This window comes from Microplitis demolitor, chromosome 5 (assembly GCF_026212275.2).
Source record: "Microplitis demolitor isolate Queensland-Clemson2020A chromosome 5, iyMicDemo2.1a, whole genome shotgun sequence".
In the NCBI taxonomy this organism is placed as follows: domain Eukaryota; kingdom Metazoa; phylum Arthropoda; class Insecta; order Hymenoptera; family Braconidae; genus Microplitis; species Microplitis demolitor.
Window position 1 is genome coordinate 2355610 of NC_068549.1, and position 22631 is coordinate 2378240.

General features: G+C 31.2%; 3 protein-coding genes and 1 non-coding gene across 12 annotated transcripts in view; 2 read left to right on the forward strand and 2 right to left on the reverse strand.

Annotated features, from left to right (window-relative positions):
• The first annotated feature begins 881 nt into the window (after nucleotides 1-881).
• On the forward strand, nucleotides 882-14998 carry LOC103577187 (transcription factor mef2A). Of its 4 annotated transcripts, none has more exons than XM_053739116.1 (12): nucleotides 882-1031; nucleotides 2185-2241; nucleotides 2364-2391; nucleotides 7113-7318; nucleotides 7926-8063; nucleotides 10540-10601; nucleotides 11067-12718; nucleotides 12809-12992; nucleotides 13086-13216; nucleotides 13284-13432; nucleotides 13492-13977; nucleotides 14215-14998. In XM_053739116.1, exons 1-12 carry the CDS (start codon nucleotides 1029-1031, stop codon nucleotides 14374-14376), a joined length of 3258 nt encoding a protein of 1085 aa, XP_053595091.1. In that variant the 5' UTR covers nucleotides 882-1028; the 3' UTR covers nucleotides 14377-14998. The 4 variants fall into 4 exon arrangements, with proteins under 4 accessions (XP_053595091.1, XP_053595093.1, XP_053595094.1 ...); XM_053739118.1 differs by lacking the exon at nucleotides 882-1031 and adding an exon at nucleotides 1075-1361; XM_053739119.1 differs by lacking the exons at nucleotides 882-1031; nucleotides 2185-2241; nucleotides 2364-2391 and adding an exon at nucleotides 2432-3843 and having other exon boundaries at nucleotides 14215-14997.
• Nucleotides 14999-16544: 1546 nt separating this feature from the next.
• On the forward strand, nucleotides 16545-17908 carry LOC103577188 (MD-2-related lipid-recognition protein). The gene is made up of 4 exons (XM_008557737.3): nucleotides 16545-16690; nucleotides 16761-16883; nucleotides 17304-17473; nucleotides 17808-17908. Exons 1-4 carry the CDS (start codon nucleotides 16600-16602, stop codon nucleotides 17889-17891), a joined length of 468 nt encoding a protein of 155 aa, XP_008555959.1. The 5' UTR covers nucleotides 16545-16599; the 3' UTR covers nucleotides 17892-17908.
• A 538-nt stretch (nucleotides 17909-18446) lies between these two features.
• On the reverse strand, nucleotides 18447-18528 carry Trnas-cga (transfer RNA serine (anticodon CGA)). The gene has a single exon. It is a non-coding gene; the product is annotated as a tRNA-Ser (tRNA).
• A 492-nt stretch (nucleotides 18529-19020) lies between these two features.
• LOC103577190 (putative ankyrin repeat protein RF_0381) overlaps nucleotides 19021-22631 on the reverse strand; it is a 45054-nt gene continuing 41443 nt past the window's right edge. For 5 of the 6 annotated variants that reach the window (XM_008557740.3, XM_008557741.3, XM_008557738.3 and 2 more), the window contains one exon: nucleotides 19021-21279. In XM_008557740.3, the coding sequence (XP_008555962.1) occupies nucleotides 19231-21279 (2049 nt within the window). In that variant the 3' untranslated portion in view covers nucleotides 19021-19230. Of the gene's footprint in view, nucleotides 21280-21970; nucleotides 22462-22631 lie in introns of those variants that run through there. The other variant, XM_008557744.3, reaches the window with a different exon arrangement.

Sequence of the window (22631 nt, forward strand, 5' to 3'; positions counted from 1 at the left end):
TATCATCCGATTTTATTTTTTTTTTTTTTATTACAATAAATCAAGTATAGACATTAATTATTATAAAAAAAAATATCAATCGATAATTTGTTGTATCTTCCTCTAAAATCTGACACGCAAATGATAGACATGATAATAATAGGGCAGTATCGTACAAGAGCAGACGTTTATTTGTAACAATTCTTTTATATATATATATATATATATATATATATATATATATATATATATATATATATATATATTTTTTTTGAATAGATACGAATATACCACAGAATGAAAGTAAAATAGAGATGAGAGCAGAGCTTTTCAGATCAGACACAACGTCGCGTCAATAAAACGTTACTTTTTTGTTGGTTTATAGCGTCGTTAAAAAACTTTATGATTTATTTTTATTGCTGGATGACTTGCAAGCTTACTTTACTCCGAATTTAAAATTTTTGGATTATTATTAGTAGTATTATTGTTATTATTACTATTATTATTATTATTATTATTAATAAGTTGTGAATGTTTACAGATGCAGAGAGTTAAATATGTGAAGAGGTATATATAGATATAGTTATTACATAATCACCCTCGAAAACTGGAGATAAAATTGGTCAAGGGTGAAAACTCGAATGATGTTGCCTGCAGCCCAGACGAGCCGAGACTAAGGCCATATCGTAATAAACCCTCGAACGCGCGCTTGCGCCCCAATTGCGGATTCTGCTGTAGTCTGATGATGTGAGTTAGTTTCGATGCTTTTTATCCACATAGTTGATGCACATATATATATATATATATATACATATATACTATTATTATTATTATTGTTATTATCTTGTGTATTAAATTTTAAAAAGCTATATCTATTTTACAGGTATTATTATTAACCGTCTTCGCCTTACCAGCCGCATTACGAGCCGAGCTACGAGGGATTTATTTTTTATTGAGTTAATGACTACGGACAAAATTACTTTTGTTCTTTATATATTTTATCAGGGGTTAATTATTTATCTAACTGCTGGAGAAGAGAATGAATTTTTATGGTACATTGATTTTTTATAAATAATTTTGTTGTCAAGTGATTTTAGGGGATGAATTTTAGAGAAGAATATTAAAAGTAAAAAAATGTATGTATAGGTGTAGGTGAAGGTATAGGTATAAATGGTGTATTCTTTAAAGATTGAGAGTAGGGAGGGATGTTGAAAATAAGTATATGGCTGAAGGCGTTCTGTGGCAGATTTTGTTCAGAGCAGTTTCGTTCACGAACCGCGAAACAGCCGGCTATTTCTTCATCATCCCTGGAGCTAGTTTTTTAACACGCCGTTCTGCTAGAAATTCCGTTGTAATGTGAATCGTCGCGAATATCTTTTCCGGTTTGTTATTTTTTTTTTTTTTAATTATTTTATTATTATTATCCTCTACGCTTGTTATTATAACTTAATATTTTTTTCCCATTACATTTTGTTCGCTTTGCATTTATCATAATCTGTCTTGTCTCCACGGTTTACTGCCTGGTAAATTACCTCTGTTATAAGATTTTTCACTTGTATAATAACGATCATTATACTCGATTAACGGGGATCCGAAGACTCAAGTGGTCTAGCATTCAGCTCAAGGTATTTATAAAAAAAAATTTATTTTAAATATTTAACTTTGTTCAAAGCAAATTAATACAAAGTACTCTTGCCATCTGGCAAAAGCTCGAGGGATACTTAGAGAGCAATATCCTCGATCCCGAAAACTTAAAACCTGAGCTAAAATTAAAAATAAATAAGCAAATAAATATGGATGATATAAACCACAGGTTTGCAAAATATAAGTTTTACTTTTTTACGAGTCTCGGCGAATTTCTAGGCCCTATCGAGCCCGACCAAAGGCAGAGCTAAATATTTAGCAACATGAAGCCATAGGTTTCAGGAGCACAGACATATAATTAGAGTCCAAGGCATCTCGTGAGAAAATGCTCCAACGCACAATGATTGTAGATCACGAAATATCTTGTTCTCTCTCCTCTCCCTCTCGCTCTTTCCCTCGTTCTCTCTTTTTATTTATGCATGCTACTTCTTTGTTAATATTACACTGATGGCTATAAAGATACTTTGGTTAGCAATCCGGTGGCATTCACTCCTCGGTTTCATCAATATTTTATTCTATTTTTAGAATTTAAATAATTATTATTGTTTTATTTATTTTCAGATCTGGGATTGCGACATGAAGACAAAGAACGTGAATCGGAATTCATTCAAGCATCAGGTAAGAGTGTATCGAACGGCGTAATTAAAATTCTGTTCTATATCCAGTACACCTGTTTGTTCTTTAAGGCAACCCTTCTTTTCAACGGGGAATAAAACACACCCGTTCTTTTTATGTTTCAGAGAATATCTTCACAGTCCTTGCCTCAAGGTACGCACTAAATATTATTTTTAACTTTAAAACGTAATTTAATTAGTACACAAAAAAAGGATTTCTTTATGAAAATTTTTATTTCTTAAGGCGAGAAAATTTTTTATTTTCATTTCATACTGCGAATATTTTTTCCGCCAAAAAAGTCTTTTTTTTCTGCGTACACCGAAATATAAAATAACTATTGGAATTTTATTTTATTTTATTTTATTACAAAAAAGCGCGAAAATTTAAAGAGTTCACTCAAAATCATTTTCTTACCGAAAAATTCTGAGCTCAATTCAAAATTTGTTATTTTTTTGTAGTGTAAATAATTCAATTTTTTATTAATGACATGCGGATGATTATCTGATGAATTTTCATTGTTAATTGTGAGTAAAACTGGGTCTGAATGAATCATTACTCTTCCATTTCTACATAGTGTTCATTTATGGAGTAATTTCGAGTAACTTTTGAATAAAAAATAAAATAAAAGGAACCAGTTTTTATTTTGTTTTTGGCTCAGGTTTACTCTAAATCGTAGTGTAAATTTTATCAAAAAATTATCTTCATATACCGAAGAAAATATAATTTTTCAAGTCATTCTTTTTATTAGCGTAATTACCCGAAAAGTATTTCTTTTTTTACAAATTCCTATACTAAGCCCAGTAAATATAATTTCCACAAGATTACTGATGGAAATCTCTCATGTTACATATGTCCTTTTAATCCTAGAGTACGTAGCCAGTGAACTGGATCACGAACTACTCAAACAGTTCTCAGTGTTTAGATTACACGGACTGAGCTACAGATTACAGTATAAAGGTTTAGATCGGAAACTCCATTCTCTCTTTTTTTTATTGTGAGGCATTGTATGAACATATACATATACATATTCATATTCATATTCATATAGATGTAGGCATAGATATACACAAATAGGTAGACATAGATGTAATAGAGCCAGGGTGTGTGTATTCTAAAGACCATGTATAGCTGAGCTCGTATCCTGAGAGTGGGACGAGTCAACACTCTCGATCCTTTTCCTCAACTTTACTCCATCATCATGTCTTCGTATGTTGGTTGAGTCTTTCTTTCTCTTCAGTACTTCACTTACTCCTTCTCTTCCACCTGGCATTTTGTAGCCATCCGGATAACCTGTTCGATGCTCAGCGTCAGTCGCGGGAACGCCGGATTTACCTGCGATACATTCAGACCTATCCCTTTATTACTCCATCAATACCTCTTATTTATTATCATTATTATTAATAGTAGCCATTGTCTAATTTTTTAATCACTCATGAACACAACAAGTGAACTAATTAAGTGGTTGCTTTAATTTCAATTAATGACAATGATTTATTTTAAATAATCGCCAGTAATTAATAAATATCAGTGTCGGTGGTGAAGTATTAATTATATAGAACAATAATTAAGTGAGTCATTAATTAAAGGATTGAAAAAAAAAATCAGGTAAGACTGAATTTTTAAAAATTTTTAAAATATTATAGGAATTACGGAACAAAGTTAAAAAATGATTGAATGTTAGAACAGTTGATTAATTAGTAGAGTAAACTATTTTTTTTAAACAGACACGGTGTTGAGAGAAAGACATATGACGTGAATCAGCGGTCATATATTTATAATTTGAAAGTATTGATAGATGTGTGATGTATTCGTTTCAAGAGTGAAAACGTTACAAGTTTATTTCTTTAAAGAAACAGGTTTTAAAAATTAAGTAAAAAAATACTACTACGATATCGTTAAATAAACAAGACACCGGATTTCTATCCATCGAAATTTAAAAAATTCAAAATTAATTAAATTAAATACAAGTTTATTATAAATTTTAATTATAATTAAACGTTGAGATAAGATTCTGCTGTAAATGTTTGCAACAAGTATTGGTTAAAAAATATATCATGGAGTAGTTATAGTGATGGTAATTAGGGTAAGAACAAGACTGGTTTTTCTATTCACTTGGCGTGATCCTGCGCTGCTTGCGTTTAGTTCATTGCTCTGTGCATGATCCACACGCGTATGTAAGTACGTCCCTTCAAACATATATAAATATATATGTACGTAACATACAAGATTCTCTTTACTTCTCAAGGTGACTTTTGCCAGTAATGGCGATTGTGACGCCCGCGATGGTAATACACTGGAAGTACTTAAAACTCGGTATTATTTTATATATATATATGTATAGATATGTACTACTGCTTACTGGAAGGAAGTAAATACATGAGCAGGATATATAATAGTGTAAAACATTTGAGAGTAGCAACAGGTGTAGGATTTAAAAATAATTTAGACGGATTTATATTTTCTTTTACAAGAAATTTTATAATTTTTGCTGAATTTAAATAACTCCAAGCTGGATACTTAACGGTACTGTCTAATGGGTGATACGATAATTTTAAATCGATGCATGAACCTAATCCACTTTACAGTTATAATAGAATTATTGTAATAATAATAATAAATCGCGGTTATAGATGAGGCAGATGTTTCAGGATTCAGATTATTGATATAAATAGAGGAGCACATTCATAAATGATGAGACATATATGTGATACTGAAAGTACCCGACATCTGATGATTTTAGTTTTTAATTACCGGGTTAATAAAAAAAAAGTCATAAGAAATTTTTAAAAGTATACATAGAAAAAAAAATTTTTGGCGGGAAAAATTTTTATTTTCCTTAAGAAAATTTTTTCACTATAAGTTGAAAAAAAAATTTCTTGGGGCGAAACAAAATTTTTTGTAAGAAAATTTTTGTCTTTAATTCAAAATTCAAAATATTTTTTGTACCAAGAAATTCATTTTTTTTGAGCACGATAAAATTTTTTAAAAATTTTTGCATGTCAGTTAATTGAAAATGATAAATTTTTTTAATGTCTGCCACTCAGCATCATATTTATACATGGTTATACATATATATATATATATATATATATATATATATATATATATATATATATATATGTATTTGCATGATATGATAATTTTTTTTGAACAAATAAAGTAAAATCCCGATCATGTTTTACAGACATACTTAGTGGCAGTAAAACAAGTTAAAGAATCCAAGGGCAGGAGATTTTTCTTCGTAGGATACATCTCGTGGCAACTTGAGCGATATAGAGTCTCGATAATCGCCAACAAATTCTAGCCGAGGCATATCTCTTGCACGATATATCTTTTATCATATTTATTTGCATTCCTATCCGTACTCACCGTTTATTGAGAATAATTACAGAAAAAAACATCTTTTTTTCCTATAAACAGGTTATTATCTCGCTGTTTACTCCTTTTAATTTAATTATAATTATTATAATATCGCATGCATCATAATAAAATATAATTAACTCGGAAAAATAGTTCCGTTAATATTTATAATAAAAGTATTAAATTAGCTTACAAATAAGTGCTCATTCTTACTTTTAATGCGGTTCGGACGCTATTTTATTTATTTACAGTTTTCATATAAATATAAATATCAAAAATATATAAATATCGTGAGAAAATCCGTTATTGTCATAACTCGTAAGTGTCTTCGGTTGACGAACAATAAAAGGGTCTTAAAATAAAGCAGGTAGTATGAAAGTAGGTAAATACTTACTCTTATATATACATATACATATATATACACATATATATGTTGATGCGATTTTTAGATTCACCCAGGCGTACTTCCCCATCGTGTATTCACCCAGTAAGTAGTCTACGTCTTATTACTCACCACCGGGATCTCCTCGCTGTCTTTATTTCTCTCCCTCTACTTTATATCCATTAGGATATATATATATGTATACATATATAACAAGAGGAAAATAGTAATAGACGTAAGCCCATTAACGGTATTTATCATCCGTGCAGGTGAGATTAATAAAAAAAAAGGAGCAATCAGCACGGTGATACTCCGTATCGGCGATCGCTCCCCGGTCCATGGACTTGGAGCCAGGATTATTCAGTTAATAAAATTCAGTACAGTATTAACTCATTACTATCGTAGTAGTAAATTGTATAGAGTTTATAAAAATAGTCATAGTGAATGCACGAGGGCGTACCTACACGGTCTATGGGCTCGTTCGGAGGAGAATAAATTATTTTATATTCTGTTCTGTCTTTTACTGGGTATGGGTATGGTATGGGTCTTGGTCTTGGTCTTGGAATGGGACTCAGTTGGTGTATGGCCCCCAAGTTAAGACGTATGTGGTGGGATGATACCGGAAGTGAAGCCAGAGCGGCGGAACCTACTCGTACCCGGACGTTCGTTCAATGGAAAGTTTGTTTCTTCAGAGTTGTACTGAGAGCTGGACTCTTGAGTCACTAAACTAGTCTTCTCCGCATACACAACATCTTCTGGACTATCGTGTGCGATTTTATATACGTTTTACCACAATATATAACATCCTTTGCACCTTTAAAAGGTTCGCCCACTTTTGTGCCCATTGTCTGTTTACATATTGTGCTAAATATATATTATATACATATTATATAATAAAAATATAATAAAGAAGCCGACAACATATTGGTAAGAAATTAACAGAAATGGTCAGCCAACACGCAATGGCTACTACAGTGCGTAAAGTAAAGCAGGAAAATCGGTTACGTCGACAAAATAATTTTAATCACGGTACAGATAATAACTTTTTATTTTTACTTACCGAAATTATTATTTGATTTGTATTTTTATTGAAGAATGGCTTACATTGATAATTGTTTTTGTTTTATTGCAGATGAAGAAACAGTTTATAAGACGATTTCGTCATCGAAATCGGTGTCGAGGAGTATAAATAATCAAGGAAGAAATAATAATAGTGACTGCAGTGCAGTCTTACAAGTTGAATTAGGATTTCAACACAGAATGCCACCTCTCTATGGGGAGGAACAGACTCCCAATCAAAACCAGCAAAGTCTTCAAACTCACAGCAATAAATTTCCGGTATTGTTCTATAATTATAATTATAATTATTATTATTATCAATACATATCTAAGATTATTAGATTTTTTTAAAATATAAAGCACAGTAAAAATAATAATAAGACAATCGGGTAATTTCATAAGACGGTGAGACAATTAATTAATAATTTAAAAATGAAAGATCGGCACGCAAGCCTGTTCGCGAACCAGTAACCGTTCAAGACTTGTTAAACCTGATGAAATAGTTTTACGTTAATCGTACAACCAAACGCGGGATGTATTGGCGAAGGGGCGGAGAAGGGGATGTTACTATTCTTGGGAATTTTCTCAAGGGACTACACTCCCGGGACGTACACGGAAGACAAAGGCGTTGGGTATGCTACTGCTATCACCATCATCATCATCATCATCATCATCATGATCATCATCTATATACCGTTTACCGGAAACGCCAGCGCGATTACGGCAGTACAACATGTAGCTCATACGTCACTTTGCTGGCTTTTGGTTGATATGAATTTGCGAATTGGTCATCACCTTCAAACCTAATTTTCATTCATTATACTTATATATATATGTAAATTTAATTTATGAAATACCGCTATATAATTTCCTCGGTTTGTTGCAGATTGAACGAGAAGTAGTTTTGAGTTCCGTTGACAAAAACACAAAGATACCGATTTTACATGAGTACAACAAAAGAAGCGGACTAAGTCGCGCGATAGCTCCCGACGCCCCGGTCAAACAGCAGGCCTGGGTTCAGGAGGTGAGCTTATTAATTTTTTACTCAAACAGAAACAGCACACAACACTATTTATGTTATTATTTTTAAAAGGAAATAATTCGTAGTAGAGATCCTGGTACATTGTTCCTTTTCAAGACAAACTTATTTTTCTCATGATTACGAGTTATATGTCGGCGGTTTTAAATGGAGACATATATGTATCTAAATCTCAAACTGTGTAACTCTATCATCTATTAAGACTATTTTCCCGCGTCTAGCTCACATACGATTGTCCCAGATCTGCACAAGGATTGTCACGAACGTGAAAGGCAAACTTCCGTAGGGAATCTAACGCCGAGTCGAGTGTGTTTCTCTTAACTTTTATATATACTTACCCAATTCGCTCTATATACATATATATATATAATATATTTATATATATAACTAAAGAATAAACTCTTTAATAGTGTTAGACAACTACTTTCTTATGTAGCTTTTCTTCAGTATTTCTTCCTTGCCTTCCTTATTTTACCCATAAAAGATAAATGGATATATATACATATATATATATATGTAGATAGATAGATAGATAGATGCGCTCGCCTGTTCAATTTATAACTTATCTGCAACACGTCCCATGCCTCATCATTTTATAGGATATTAAATAACAAAAAGCTTTGTATTATGATATATATTTTTGATAAATAGCTAACAATAACCCGTGTGAAAAAATTCGCTTCAAAAATATTCAAAAAAGTTTGATACAAAGAACTTATAAATTTTAGACAGATTGTAAAGTTTAACTTTTTTTTATCTTTTAAGACTTTTGTAAAAAATATAGTTGATTTATAACTTTATGTAGAGGAATTTTCAGCCAGATGAAAATTTTTTGAAACATAATTCGCAAAACAAATTTTGACTACTTTTCTCTCGTTCAAAAATCTAGTACTGTTACTTTCTACAGATTTGAGTGAAATTATAACTTTTTTAAAAAGGACATTCACATTTTTTTCCTTCTAATTCAGATTTCAAAATATATATTTTTGAACGAGATAGAAATTTGGTCAAAGTACGTTTTAAAAAATTTATTTAAAAAAAATTCTTATTTAGGTGGAAATACCTTCACGCAAAGTTATAAGTCAACTTTATTTTTTACTAATAAGCCTGAAAGTTAGAAAAAAGTTCAATGAAGTTATAATTTGTCTCAAAGTCAGAAGTTCTTTACTTCGAACTTTTTCGAAGGGATTTTTTTTTACATAACAAGGACAAAACATTTAAATAATAATAACAATACATAGAGAAATTCTCATTGGAAATCACATTTAAAAAAAAATCAACTTTTGTAAAAATGACATTTTCTTAAGTAGTAAATCGAAATTTATGTCCCATACAAAAAAAAACATCTCGAGCTGAACTTAGATTTCTTTAATTAAGAAAATGATTCTATATAAAGTCATAAATTTTTAAACTAAAAATATATAAGACTGAAAATTTCCAATAGCGAAATTTCTTATAAGAAGAAAACACAATATTTCTAAAAGTTATTTTTTCTCTATGGATGGTGTCATAGTACCGGGCCACGTTGGCCACCTGACGTCATCTCAAACACATGGAAAAATTACTACGGCCATATGAAAATTTACAAAGATCATATCACAAATTACTGTAACCATTGGAAATTTGACTGGTCATAGTAATTTTTGCAATATGTTTATTTTAATTTACATCAAGTAGCCAACACTGTACGACTTTGCTATGACACCATAGCAATTCAAACAAGAATATTTTCTCCGCGTAATAAATACAATAAATTAAAAAAAAAAATCTTAAGTGTATACAGACGCCTGTTGTAATTGGCCCGTGGGAGTAGGATTTGCCATTGTTTGATGGATATATAACGCAATTATTATGAAAGCCAGCACAAGAAAAAAATACGTTATGGGTAAACACGTATACTGAAGAATAAACACGCGGATTAGAAATATAGCCAATCAATTAAAACGATGGAAGAAATAAATATAAAACCCTATATACTACATTCTCTCTTACTGTGAAAATAAAGAAAATTCGGTTTAGTGAGCACATATGGAAGAAAGACATAAATTTATATTTATCTTCGGACTTTCTTGTAACTAAAAGTATTTTATGAGTTTATATTTTTTTAAATGTTTTTCTGTCCCTGTTTGTTTTTTCTTGTTACTTAGTTTTTATACTTAGTCTTCCAAGTTTCTCTTATATTATAAAAGTGTAGATCGAGATAGAGAGAGTCCGCTCCGTATGCGAGATGCGTGAGACAACATCGCGCGCGTCCTATCACGAAGACTTTAACTGTCGCTTGGGACTTATTATTCCAGTCGTATCTTTTCTCAGGATTTGACGTACGGTCAAAGACTCGGAAATTTTTCTCCACTATTTATTTATATATAAATACATGTATCAGCTAAAATGATAAATTGTTTTGTATTTTTTTATAAAAAAAAACTTTGGTGTCATATCTGGTTGATTTATTTGCGCTCAGGGTAACCAAGTAGATCACCGACAGGATCATGTGCAAAATTTTCAAACCCAGGACATTTATACGTAAGAATTTTTTTTAGTTTTTATTATTGCACACCTCAGGCGTGAACACTTTTTTTATTGTTGTGTATGAATTTGTAATTACGATAACTTTTTAAAAATGTCATGAAATGGCCGAAATTCTTTTTTCAGTACCTTTGTATTTTTTGTCGTAAGAACCCTACAGAAAATCAGTATCTAAATCCTTTTTGTTTAATTGTAATTAATAAAAAAAACTTAAAACCGGTAGTTGATAAAAAATTTAACTGCCATTTTTATTTTTTATTTTTTTCTCCACCTACTGGCAGCACTAGTGTCAGTAGGGTTAAAAACGGCATTTAAAAAAAAAGCGGGATTTTTAAATAATAAAAATGAATCTGAAAGTAATAACAAAATAAATATTGATAATTATTATGAGCGACTGAGGCGCGCACTTTTTTGACTTTAAAATTTTTGTTTTTATTTAAATTTTGATTTATATAAAATCAGGTCAACACCAACAGGAGCAGTACCACGAATAACAAAATCAGAAGACGACCGTACAAAATCACTTTCACGAACATATCATACGATCAAGGACATGATTTCTAGTCGTTTCGGTCCCTCGAGAAAAGACATTGAACCAGACGTTGAAGTGAGTCTCAATAATGTGACAGAAGAAATTAGAAAATCAAATAAAAGTATCGACGAGGAGGAGAGTAAAAAAAAAGAAAGTATCTACAGCAAATCATCACGATCGCAAGACCCATCTATGAAGATGCAACACTTTCAGCCAAATAATGCCTACAATGCTCAATCATACAACTCATATTACCAAAGTTCCCAGAACGGTATTATGCAATCGGGACAGCTTTCGAACGCGCAATTACACCCAAGTCTTCCAGGGCAGTCTGCCCAGCTGCATGTCAGCCACATAACACCTCCAGGCGGTGTCCAAACCGTTCATCAGACACAAGTCTCTGCTTACAATCCCCCGGTACCTGGTACGAGAAACGATTACGTCGTTCAAGGCTCCAGTGGGATACAGCAGCCTCATCAGCTACAAAATCCCCCTGTCGGGAAGCACGGACTGCCTATGCAACCTGTGTCCGCAGCAGGACCTAATCATCAGAGCTACCAGAGTCCTCAGCAGCTGATACATCAGTCGCAGATTCATCAGAGTCCTAGATTTTCTCATCAGCACATGCAGAATATGCACCAGAGACAGTTGATCCAGCAACAGCAGCAGCAGCAGCAACATAATATGGGAGCAGGTCAACAACCCAGTCCAAGATCAACCGCTAGAGCCCAACAACAATCACTATTTCCTGCTGGTGTCTCTTATCAACAGTATCAGCAAGTCAGGCAGACTATCTCGAGATCTCAGATTGATTTACCGAGCACTTCTCGACAGGCTCTTGACGTAAGAATTTTAGGGCAAGAAGTTTTTTATCATTACAATAAAGGTAGACCTGGTTATCAAGCTCCGCCACAGGTTTATATTAAACAAGATAATAATAATAAGGAGAGTAATAACGAGCTGCGTTCATCGATGATGGAGAAAGCCATGTCTCAGCCCCACTTGTGTTACGATGACATAAATAATCAAGATATTGGAAATAGTAACCCAGATAATACATTGTCATCAGAAAAGTACGAAATTACCGTCGAGGGCAGAGGACAAGAGTTTGCTGATGACAAAAATGATAATGCCCAAAGAAGAGCCCAGAACGGGGACTTCAGACCTGACACGAGCTTCGGAAACCGCAGAGACGATGTCAGGTGTTCGAAAAAAGATTCTGAGAAATTTAATCAGGAACAGGAACTGAGTGCGAATGATAAGAACGAGCTGGGGCACAATAAAGTTCAAGAGCAAGCAGTAAAACGCGAAGATTTGTCTGAAAGTAATGGGAAAGATGGTAAAAAAAGCGCGCAGTTAAAACCAGAGGAACGAAAATCTCCGGAGGATAAAAAAACCTCCGAGTTGAAGAAGGAAGATCTGGAAAACGGGATGATGAGGCTGAAAATAAATCATAATCAAGGCTCGGGCTCGGATTATGATAAACCAGGTCAGAGTTCCAGCAACGTCGACTCGGGAAGAGGCTCTGCCGTTTATTCGAGTGGTCGACGACCGCCGCCAGTCGATCAAAATAATGGCCAAAGTATGTTACTACTTTTGAAATAATAAAATTTATTTAATGCTCGTATTTTTTATGGGATTTTATTTTAATGGCGTCTTTATTCTCCAATAGACAGAGACTCGGAATGGGTGGATATCGTGGAATCTGAACTGCGTAGCATTTTAGAACCGTCAAGAGACATTCCGGCGATGGCTCACTCTACTCTCTCGGAGAGCGTATCTTCGGTGACGCCACCACTGCCACCACTTTCGCCTCACGGAAGTCCCCGGACTCCGAGAAATCGATACACGTCAAGGTAAATACGTCTATCAAGCCCTACACCATTATTATTATTGTTGTTGTTGTATTTTTTTTATCCATTACTTCAATATGTTATTCAATTTAACAGTTTGCCGTATGGAGCGAAACCCAATTACACTGACTACGGAAAAAATACCGATAAGAGAAATTTTCAGAGCAACATCAAACATCGCGGGGCTTCGACATCAAAAAAAGACGCGGCTAAAAAATTTTCCCACCGTAAGTTTATTAATTTTTTTTATAGATAAATAAATATTTTAAATATCTAATAAATTTTATTTGATAGTTTTCGGTGTAGAAGCAGCGGATTTAACTTCGACGACAACTGGACTGGACTTAGACTCGATGTTGGACAGAAGCGACTCGGATCTGAGCACAAACGACGCGAGAACTATCAGAAAACAACTTGAAGGCCTGGAAAACATGTACAGCGAAGTAAGTTTACGGGTAATTGAATAAACTAGGATGCGATGGTTACAGCAAAGTAATTTCAGGTTTTGAAACTGCTCGGCGGAAGTGTTAAAAAACGAAAGAAAGCACGAGGACTAACGAGCTACGGATCGGTATCTTCATTACCAACCTCTTCGGTATCTTCGAGGCCGATCGCTCGGCACCACGACAAGAGGAGATCGCATGTAGTTGATGAGAGGATTAAAAAAGCCAAAGATATTAAGAGCGTAAACAAACGGTTTCAACGGCTTGAGTCCCACGTAGTTACCCTGGCACGTTCCGTAGCTCATTTGTCGTCGGAAATGCGCACTCAGCATTTAATGATACAAGAAATGGAAAATATTCGGGGCGAAATAGCCGCGCTGAGGACTCAAACCAGTATGGCGATGGTCAGATCTCAGTCTCAGCCGTTAATTAAAGACGCCGAATTGCCCGCACTCTCCAATCCTTCGAGGGTTAAAAAGTTGACGAAATTTTTTGGTACTGAGCCTCCACTTATCCGGCTGTTTCTTAGAGAACTTGGTTATGAGGTATACTCTTTATCTTTGCTACTGAAACCTGTGTTCCTTATGAGCTAAAATATATAAAAATTATGATATATATAATATATAAAAATAACACTCGCACTGTAAAAAATTTTCGGAGCAAATGCGCATTAAATCCGAAGTGAAGTTCAGAATTAACTTCAATAAGAATTTAAAAAATAGTCAATAATAATAATTAAAATTGCAAATATATAAATTACTAATTAATGTACTGATTTGTAGAAATATGCAGCTGCATTCGAAAAAGAAAAAGTTGGAATGGTCGAATTACCGTATCTGTGTGAAGAAAGACTTCAAAAAATGGGCGTACCTTTAGGACCGAGACTGAGGATTCTTCAAGAGGCTAGGATATCCGTTTGCAAAGATCCTATCTATGTAGTATAATATTTATAACACGAGACATTATCGAATGGCGAATAAAATAATTTACCGATAAATTATAAATTTACCGTACTACCAATAACTTCTTCAACGATCTGTAAATAATTATAATTTTTTCCACTTAAAAGTATAAATTTGATTGATCATATATCTGATATCTAATTTCAAAACCTAGTACGAGACAATTTTTCATTATTTTTGAATTTTTTTTTTAAAAAAATGAAAGTATGAATCTGAGGTTTTAAATTTGGCGCCACTGGTTAATGATTATAAGAAGATAAAAAGCTGCTTTAAAAAATGATCTATTAGCCAAAGAGAAAATGTCTTAACGAACTCAATTTAAAATAAAAAATAAATGATCCGAGGTTAACTTTGGAAATTGCTTTAGCTACCAAAGAAATAACGTTACTGCTCGCGAGTACCAAAAAAATTTTTGGTTTTTTTATATTACTATTAACTACATTATTATATACTATAATTATTAAATTACCTATTGTACAGTCATATATTAATGTAACATTAATTTTTCATAAGAAACCTTATTTTTAAATTACTCTGAATAAATTTTCTACTTAACTTTTTATATAATAGAGTAAATAAAACGGTTGTAAAATTTTCCCAATCATTATTATTACTTATTACTATTATTACTTTAATCATTGACCTTATTATTTATTGTTAATTATTGTATTTAATAAACTCTTACATTGTTTAAGAAAACAATTCACACGAAACAATAGTTCAGTTTATTTAATTTATAAATATAATTTAATGCGCGTGATATATCTACTTATTCAAGATATTTCATGACCTTTGATTCTTAATGGCTCAATCGCGTTTTAAACTTTTTTTTATTTTTTATCCGTTCATAGCTAAAATGAATATTCACAAAGAAATTAGCCTGCAAAGATTAATTTAAATTTTAAAACCACTGATATAAATATTTAATTGATCCCATAATATTTATATAAATTATTATTTTTGGCCATAGTAAGTCGTGTTAGTTGGACCAGTTTTAACAGGAAATACACAATTTAACAATTGCGTCCAATTATTTTTCTAGCGGTCTCTCTACTTTAACTAAGTCTTTGATTGACCGATATAAGGCTGCTCTTGAATACTTTTTATGATTCATCGTCTACTCTATTTTTTTTTTCTTCATTTATTATCATTATTATTTATTATTTTTAGTACCATAATTTTCAATTTATATTAAAAATATTTGTAAATAAAAATTTCAATATTTTTTAAAAAATAATTTATTATTTTATTCAAATTATTCATTTCAAGTACAGAAGGACCTCGTTATAAGACTATATTGCTTTTTTATAAATCAGGTATCGCGATAATTTTAGAGAGAAACTAAGTCTTATAACGAGATCCTACTGTACTTGTACTGGAAAAAATTTGTAATAAATTCGGAGTGAATGCGAATTTTTATTTAAATTTGAATTCACTCAAAGTCGCGGATTTAAAATAAAAATCGCATACGGAATTAATACAGAATTTTTTAATATTAAACTTCTTTCTGCATTTAATTTCTGTCCCTAGGTGACTAAATAAATGAAAAATCATCTCCAGATTTAATTCAAATTCACTCCGAATTTTTTCCAAGTATCAATAAAAAAAAATTAATTAAGAAATAAAAGGAAAATATCACTAAATATTACAAGTATTCGATCAATGTATATTTATAATAAATACTTTATAATAAGTATTTAATTACAGCCACTTTCTTGTTACTTAAAAAAAAAAATCATTGAAAAAAATATTTAAATACAAATAAAAAAAATAAAGTATTCGAATTACTTTAAAAGAATTTAAATAAATATTCCATATACTGCCGCGTCAAGATAAAAAAATTCTACCCCTAGAAATAAAAATTTGAATATTTAAAAAAATTATGAAATAAAAAAAAAAGTATTTTATATAAATTTATTGTAATTAAATAGACGTGAGTAATGGACACGTGCACACCCACAAATATAATTTATTATAAAAATTCCATACATATATATGTATATATAAGGGATATAGTAAGATGACTTAAGTTAATGTTTAACAAAAACGATACTATCTCAATTAACCTACGCCCCGCTTTAGATACTCGTTCATCATATCTTTAAATATATATAAGTATCCGAGCTTTAGTTTAAGCTCATCATTACATTTTATTCCATTCTATTCCATTCATTTCGATTCAAGCAGTCACGACGTTACGACATTATGAAGTACTTTGCAATTTTTATCGTACTGGGCTTTATTGGATTCTCTATTTCTGAAGTGATACAAAGTCGAAATTGCGAATATCCTGAAGGTAATCCATTCATTTTCTTTTCCAATAATTATTTTAATTTTTTTTTTATACAAAAATAATAAAATTCCAGGGACAGTAATAAACTGCACAGTACACGAAGTGCGCGTCGATCCTTGCAAAGAAGCCGATCAAGGAAAACCATGTCGCATTAAACGAGGACAAAACGCCAGTATTTCATTCGATTACACAGCAAGTAAGTTAATTTTTACTAAAAAAATTGGGAGTAAGTTTTTTGTTTAAGTCAAAATTTACTTAATTACTCCAAAAAAAATTACTCTGCATAAAGAAATTTTTTCAGTAAAGTGATTTCGTGATTTAAATTTTACCCGAATTTCAATGGAAAAATAAATTTCCTCTCAATAAATTTCGCTTCAGATTAAATCCGCGTTAACTTTAAAATTTTCTACATACTGAAAAAAAATCAGTAGTGAATTCGGAGTGATTATGGATTTAAATTCAATCCAGATTGACTCCGTCACTTGGATACGGAGTTTGTTTCTCCAGCAGAGTGATTTCGGAGTGATCTGGATTTTTTAAAATTGTCAAGAGAAAATTGATTGAAATAATTCAAGTGATAATGATCTGAATTTTTATGATGCCTAAATTTTTTCAGACTTTGAGGGAAACAGTTTGGAAAGTCGCGCTTACTGGGCTAGTCAGGTGATCGATCTACCTTTTGTCGGGATGGAAACCAACGCCTGCGCGACGACCGTTTGTCCCGTTCAACCAGGACAAAAGCAAACTTACGATATTAGTCTTCCTATCTTAAAATCATTCCCAGCTGTAAGTTATTTATCTATATATTTATATAAATTACTTTTTATTTTTATCAACACATAAATTTTTAATTCAAAATCATTTAGATAAGACCGCATGTTCTATTGAAGAGCACTGGCCTCTGAATTGATAAATTGTCATGAATAACTCTTGTTAAAATGGATAATAATAGCTCATAGATAATTGTTATTTCGAAAAAGAATCAAATGTTATTGAGTACAATTGATTAATTAACGTATTGATAAAAAAAAAATTCAATACTTTCTTTAGTTCTTCTACTCGTTCATTTATTGGTTTTTATTTTATTTATTATTTATTATTTTTTTTTTTTTTTTTATAGAGAACCTATGACGTTAAATGGAAGTTATGGAATCCTCAGCAACAGGAATGCTGCTTCATTTTCCAAATTAAATTACATAAATAAAATTTTTTTTTATTTAATATCGCACTGGTTTAAATAATTGTTCAATTTGTCCATTTTTACCAAAAAAAAAAAAAAATGATTTCTTGGCGCAAAAATTTGAAATTAAAAATTAAAAAGAAAATTTTCTCAGGGCTAAAAAAAATTTTATTGTCACGTTTTTTTTTTTAAATTTAAAATGCAAAAAATTTCTAGGGACAAGTAAAAATTTTCTGCACTAAGAAATACTTTTTTTTTTATGTATAATTAATTAAAAATAAAATAATTAAATACCTGATAATTGACATTTTTTTTTTCATTTATTATAAGTACGCATTTTTAATTCATTTCTTTTTCCCGCTAAAATTTTTTAAAATAAAAAATTGTAGTTTAATTAAAAATTACTTCTTCATAAAGTAATGAAAATAATTTAAAAAATTATAATTTTTGAAAATAAATTTTTGTCAAAAAAATATTTACTGTGATAATTATTATTTTTTGTTGTTTATTATAATGGAGGGAATTAAATAAATAATTAATCAAATTTTTGAGTGAAAAAAAAAAAAATAAAAAGTAAACCGCTGCGGACAGGATTCGAACCTGTGCGGGCATAGCCCATTGGATTTCGAGTCCAACTCCTTAACCACTCGGACACCGCAGCCGATATTCGATATCGAGGAAAACTCTCCCATTTATACTCATCTGTACTTTCGCATTATAATTAATCACATTAATAACAATAATTAATGTTTTTTCTGTCATAAACCAGCGATAATACTTTTAAAAATAACTATAATTGTAAATTAACACAGAAAGTTAAAAATAGACTGCGATAAGTGAAAAATTTAAGGGGAAAAAATGATTAATTTTTTAAATAAAAAAATATGTACTTTAATTTTGACATCAGTATTGCTAAGGTCAGAAAGATTAAATTAACTTTTACTGCCGCAACTTGTCGACAATTTGCTGCGAAAATTTATGACAATTTTTCGTCAATTAATGGATGCTAACTTTTGCTACCAGCTTTCTCAAAAAATTGACATCAACTTATAGAGATGTCAACTTGGCAGCAGATTGTCGTCAACTTGGCTATCAGTACATTTATATAATATACTAATAATTATCTTTTATTTTTTTTTTAATTAATACAATTTATTTTTTATGTACAATATCAATTAGCGTTAATTAAATTAAATAAATTAATGCGCGCCGAAGATCGTTATCTGAATATCCCTTATTAAATAAAACGATCCACTCAATGTTAAATGTACATCAATATAGTAAAATTAAACTAATTTCAGTCTTACAGAAGAATATTAAATTATCTATAATAAGATAACATGTAAATTATAGATGAAACAATCTACATATTAAAATAAAAAGCGCTTTTGATCAAGAATTCTTTCAAATCGGCGTTACTGAAATAATCCATTATTTCTCTGAAGCACGGAAACGGTAACTTGTAGATGGGTTTGAAAATAAGATGCTCTGAGACCTTATCTAAAAGTCTTTTTCTGGCGTATCCTCTCCAGAAGCATCCACTGATGATTTCCCAATAGTGCGGGAACTTTGTTTTGTAGCTTTCCAATTTAAATTTATTAAAAATATCATCATTGTTCAAGAACGCAATTATTGTGACCAAATTAGCAGTCACGAGGTCATAGTAAGTAATACCGTCGCTTAATATTTCAAGCTTCATTTTTTTTATTTCTGTTTCATATGTTTTTTGATATTTAAATGGGTTTGAAAAGCTAATCATCATGTCGCTGTCAGGATATGTGGATCTAGTTATCAGGGCATCGATAATACTTTTATTGACATATAAATTCAAAAGCTTTAGCTTCAAAACGTGCTGAGTAAAAAAATCAACAATGTCTTCAACTTTATTTGCTTGGGATAAAAAATTTGAATCCGGGTTATCTTCTTTCCGATTTCTGAATAGATGATCTAAAAGTCCATAATCAAGAGGTGTGTGGCCATCGTCACAGAAGATATTAATATCAGCGCCATATTTAAGTAAGTTTTTGATAGACTCCAATCTTCTGAACTGAAATGCAGAATGAAGTGGCGTTCTTCCTCGACTGTTTAAAAAGTTAACATCAGCTCCGTATTCAATTAAGAGCTTCAAATGACTACTATGACCACACACAGCGGTGTGCAGTATGGGAGAATGTGCTCTGTTACTAAATAAATTAACATCTACTTCATGTCTTAAAGAAGAGTACGGACCTTGTTGCTGAATGTACCTAACTATTAGCTCTACTCTTGTAATTCGACTAAGTTGAACAGCTGTGCGCAGAATGCGCTCAGTATTGTGATAATCCAATGCTTTTAAATCCTGATGCGTGAAGACATATTCAAAAGCCTCTTTGTCTTGATTACTAAAAGCATAAGTGATTAGAGCATCGCCATTTTCATCTTGGAAATTGATGTCAACACCTCTTTTAATTAGCATCTCAATAAATTTTTTTGGGCTGTAGCTGAAAGCTAAACTGAGTGCTGAACCCTGATACCCTCGTGGATCCACGTACTTTTGGTGGATATCAGCGCCGTGGTCTAGAAGAAGTTCAAGAACTTTGCAGTCATCGTTATCTTTGATAGCTGCGTGAATAGGATAGTAAAATGTGGAGAAATAATTTATTGATGTATCAGCGGCAAAGGGTCCATTTTTAATATCAGTACGTGCGCCATTGATAAGAAGGAGTTTTACCATTTCTTCATCTTCATTTGCACAGGCAATATATAACGCCGTCTTTGCACCAGGACGTGTATAGTCAATGTAATTAACATCAACACCACGGGCCAGTAACAGACTTACGATGTTTAAATATTTTTTTTCAACTGACTCATATAAAACGTTGTAAGTCTTCAATGCCTTGTTGATATCAACACACAGGCACTTGGTCAATAATTTTGCTAATAACTCAACGTGGCCTTTGTCAAGCAGATGATTTAGTAGTTTCACGTAACTTTGATCCGAGATGTTATTGTCAGACATATGATCCACCAGTACTTCTAGTATCGTGTTTTTATTGTAAAATCTTAAGGGATCATTATTATAATTGTAAGACAAGATTGCGATATCAAGTGTATTTTTAGAATAGTGACTTTTTTTATCAATATCAGCTCCTTTCTTCAACAGCTTCTCTACTATGTTAGGATTCCGATATTTAACTGCCAACTTTAGTGGCGTATCTTGATTTGTTTCATTATCATTATTTACTGGAACGTTTCTTGCTAACAGAAAGTCTATGATTTCATTATTTCTGTTCTCTACGGCAGTGCAAAGTAATTTATATCCATACATCCATTCTGATAAATCATCAGGTAGGTTGAGCGAGTTTATAATTCTCTTTAGTTTGGCTGCATCTTTATTGCAAACAGCTTTGAACATTTGCATTTCTGCTTCCATCTTCATAAAAAAAAAAAAAAAAAAAAATCATGTCGCTGTTTAATCAGATATAAAGTAATCAATCAAACCTGAAAATTTAATTAAAAGCAGTAGCCCTTAATTTTTGAAAATTCTAAATGACATTTCTGCCATGGCCATATTCAAATTTTATTAAATAATTTAAAAAATGAATCCAAAAATTATTAGACGTCGACTAACTTCAGTATCAGAATAAAAAAAGCTATGGGTGCAACTTTGGAAGTTTTTTTTTATTATTATTTATCATTTTGGAAAACATCAAAAAATTATTTAACATTGACTAACTGATATTATCAAAAACTACAGTAAAAAAAAATAAAATTTCCATATAATTTTTAGAATTTAAAAAAAAAATGAAATCAATTTTATAAATAAAATATTTTCAAGACTTTCTTAACCTATAAAAATTAGCATATTTAAAAATTAATTACAAAACTAAAACTATAAAAAAAAATAATAAGTGTGAATGTAGCAGACAATTGACAGTTTTAAATTTTTGAATAAACAAACAAAATGTAAGTACAGCAACAATTAAACAAGTATTTAGAAAATTAAAAAATTGGAGCGTGCAATTTTTTCAAATTAATTATTTGAATCTCTCTGTCTATTTATTTAAAATTTCTAAACTCCCGCATGTCTGCTGCATTAACATTTACAAAAAATAATTATTTACCTCAAAACAAGTTTATTAAATTTTCAAAAAAATTTAAATACTCATAAATAAAACATTCAAAAATAAACAAGTTATATTTCAATAATCATACACCAAATGTATATTAAATTAAATATATTTAACTCACAGCCACCAGAGGTCTCACTATTCCCAAACCACTTTCTTAATTTATATACATATATACCTATATATATCAGGAAATTTTGAACAATGAACGCATTCAAAGATTACAATCCACTGCCATTTTATGAATTTAAAATAATTATTACAAATAAATAAATAAATAAACAAATTAATTACAGGATTAAGAAGGCTAGATCACTAAATCATCTGCTAGACTATAGAAACTACATAGATAAATAATAATAAACATTGTGTTTAGTTTTAAAGTCAGCATAAAGTAAAAGTATCCAAGAACGTGCCCACAATTTCCAGAACCCGGTTCTCCCAACAACCGCTGATTTTAAAAAACTATCAAACTTCCCGCCAAAAAATTCAAACTCTTCCTAACAAGTAAGTAGCTCTCGTTACATGAATCGCTCGGCAGTAAAACAAATAAATATCCAGGTTTATATTTCAGGTGAGAAATTTATGATAAATTATTTGAACGCGACGTCACTGGGGTCTTAACGTTGCCTGCTGGCACAACTCACCAACAACT

What these genes read in the sequence shown, in the direction of transcription:
- LOC103577188 (XM_008557737.3), top strand. Translation starts at nt 16,600, where the DNA reads ATGAAGTACTTTGCAATTTTTATCGTACTGGGCTTTATTGGATTCTCT. An exon ending in TTCATTCGATTACACAGCAA is followed by an intron (nt 16,884 to 17,303) that starts GTAAGTTAATTT and finishes AAATTTTTTCAG; the next exon opens with ACTTTGAGGGAAACAGTTTG. An exon ending in TCTTAAAATCATTCCCAGCT is followed by an intron (nt 17,474 to 17,807) that starts GTAAGTTATTTA and finishes TTTTTTTTATAG; the next exon opens with AGAACCTATGACGTTAAATG.
- LOC103577187 (XM_053739116.1), top strand. An exon ending in CTCACAGCAATAAATTTCCG is followed by an intron (nt 7,319 to 7,925) that starts GTATTGTTCTAT and finishes GGTTTGTTGCAG; the next exon opens with ATTGAACGAGAAGTAGTTTT. An exon ending in TTAGAGAACTTGGTTATGAG is followed by an intron (nt 13,978 to 14,214) that starts GTATACTCTTTA and finishes ACTGATTTGTAG; the next exon opens with AAATATGCAGCTGCATTCGA.